The 1,176-nt window shown below is 35.7% G+C and overlaps 1 protein-coding gene across 11 annotated transcripts in view; it reads left to right on the top strand.

Annotated features, from left to right (window-relative positions):
• The first annotated feature begins 224 nt into the window (after positions 1-224).
• The window catches only part of LOC137654777 (enolase-phosphatase E1-like), a 149,777-nt gene continuing 148,825 nt past the window's right edge, over positions 225-1,176 (top strand). For 3 of the 11 annotated variants that reach the window (XM_068388784.1, XM_068388779.1, XM_068388764.1), the window contains exon 1: positions 231-658. In XM_068388784.1, coding sequence (XP_068244885.1) covers positions 523-658 — 136 coding nt within the window. In that variant the 5' untranslated portion in view covers positions 231-522. Of the gene's footprint in view, positions 659-1,176 lie in introns of all 11 variants that reach the window. The other 8 variants (XR_011046722.1, XM_068388748.1, XM_068388736.1 and 5 more) reach the window with 5 other exon arrangements.

Here is a 1,176-nt window from a genome sequence, read left to right as displayed (position 1 = left end):
ACGATGAGGCCCAATGTATTCATCAACGTCATCACTGTGACAATATATTAAAATATTTCGTAATTAAATGAAATCCTAAGAATATTTTGCTGAGCATTATGAAGTATGATAAAATTTAGTGGAAATCAATTTGAAAATTTAGATTAAGTAAGTGTGTACCCTAAGTTGCTCTTGTTCAGTTTCCCTATGTCAGTGGTTGTCGGTTTGGTTACGTTAGCTGTTCGAATGTTAGCGAGAACTTTTCCTGTCTCTTAAATGCGACTTAAATTTATTAGTAGTAATCTTTTACATAACATGTGCATATATTTGACATATCTATACATTATTAAAATAGTTTAGAGTTTAAGTACATTTTATATAGAAGTAGTCATCAGGTTTTTGAGCAACAAATCCGAAAGAATTAGGACAGAATAATCTTGATAAACAAAGTGTTCTGGTCGTCGTTTGGGGAGGAGACGAGGAGAGTGAACGTTGCGTAGCTCAGTAGTGACATCTGTTGGGTTGTGGTGGTACGTGGTCAAAATGTCGGGTGAATTTGGAACGGGGAAAACTATATTCGTTTTAGCGATAGTGGTGGGATGTTTTGCCGTACTATGGCCAAAGATCTTTTACCCTATGCTGACGGCATCCATTACTTCGCCGTCATCAGGACGACAAGGTAAGCAATGGCTAAAATAGGACTTAGAATTTCTAGCAGACGATGCTACTGCAGACGACACTGAGAGGGTTGCGTTTATCCTTGCTCTTTCTCTCTCTCTCTTTCTCTCACAAACGCATACACACACTCTTTCTCTCTTTTTCTATCCCCATAGACCTTTCGTTTTGAATGTGATATACTTCTCTCTGACCTGTATCTCTTGGCCATTAACTTTGCCATATTTTAGTACGGTTAGTTAGATAGGTGTCGAAATAAAATTACTGCTTTAAGGATAACAACTGTTAAAAATTCAACGTTTGAATGGTCGAGAAATAACTGGAAGCATCATTACAATTTCTGCATGTTTCTATCCATTAATTGATGTCAGAATTTATTAGTATTACATTAAACACTTACATTCATAGTCCATATTTGTTTATTTTATATTTTCAAACTAATTTCTGCAATATTTACTGAAGTTATTGTAGCATAGTACCAATCACGTTGCAGGAGCTTACCCGATTCCTGATTTACAGTTA

The sequence above is a fragment of the Palaemon carinicauda genome, chromosome 1, assembly GCF_036898095.1.
Source record: "Palaemon carinicauda isolate YSFRI2023 chromosome 1, ASM3689809v2, whole genome shotgun sequence".
In the NCBI taxonomy this organism is placed as follows: Eukaryota; Metazoa; Arthropoda; class Malacostraca; order Decapoda; family Palaemonidae; genus Palaemon; species Palaemon carinicauda.
The sequence above is the reverse complement of the archived record's forward strand: the minus strand, read 5'-3'. Positions and strand labels throughout refer to the sequence as shown.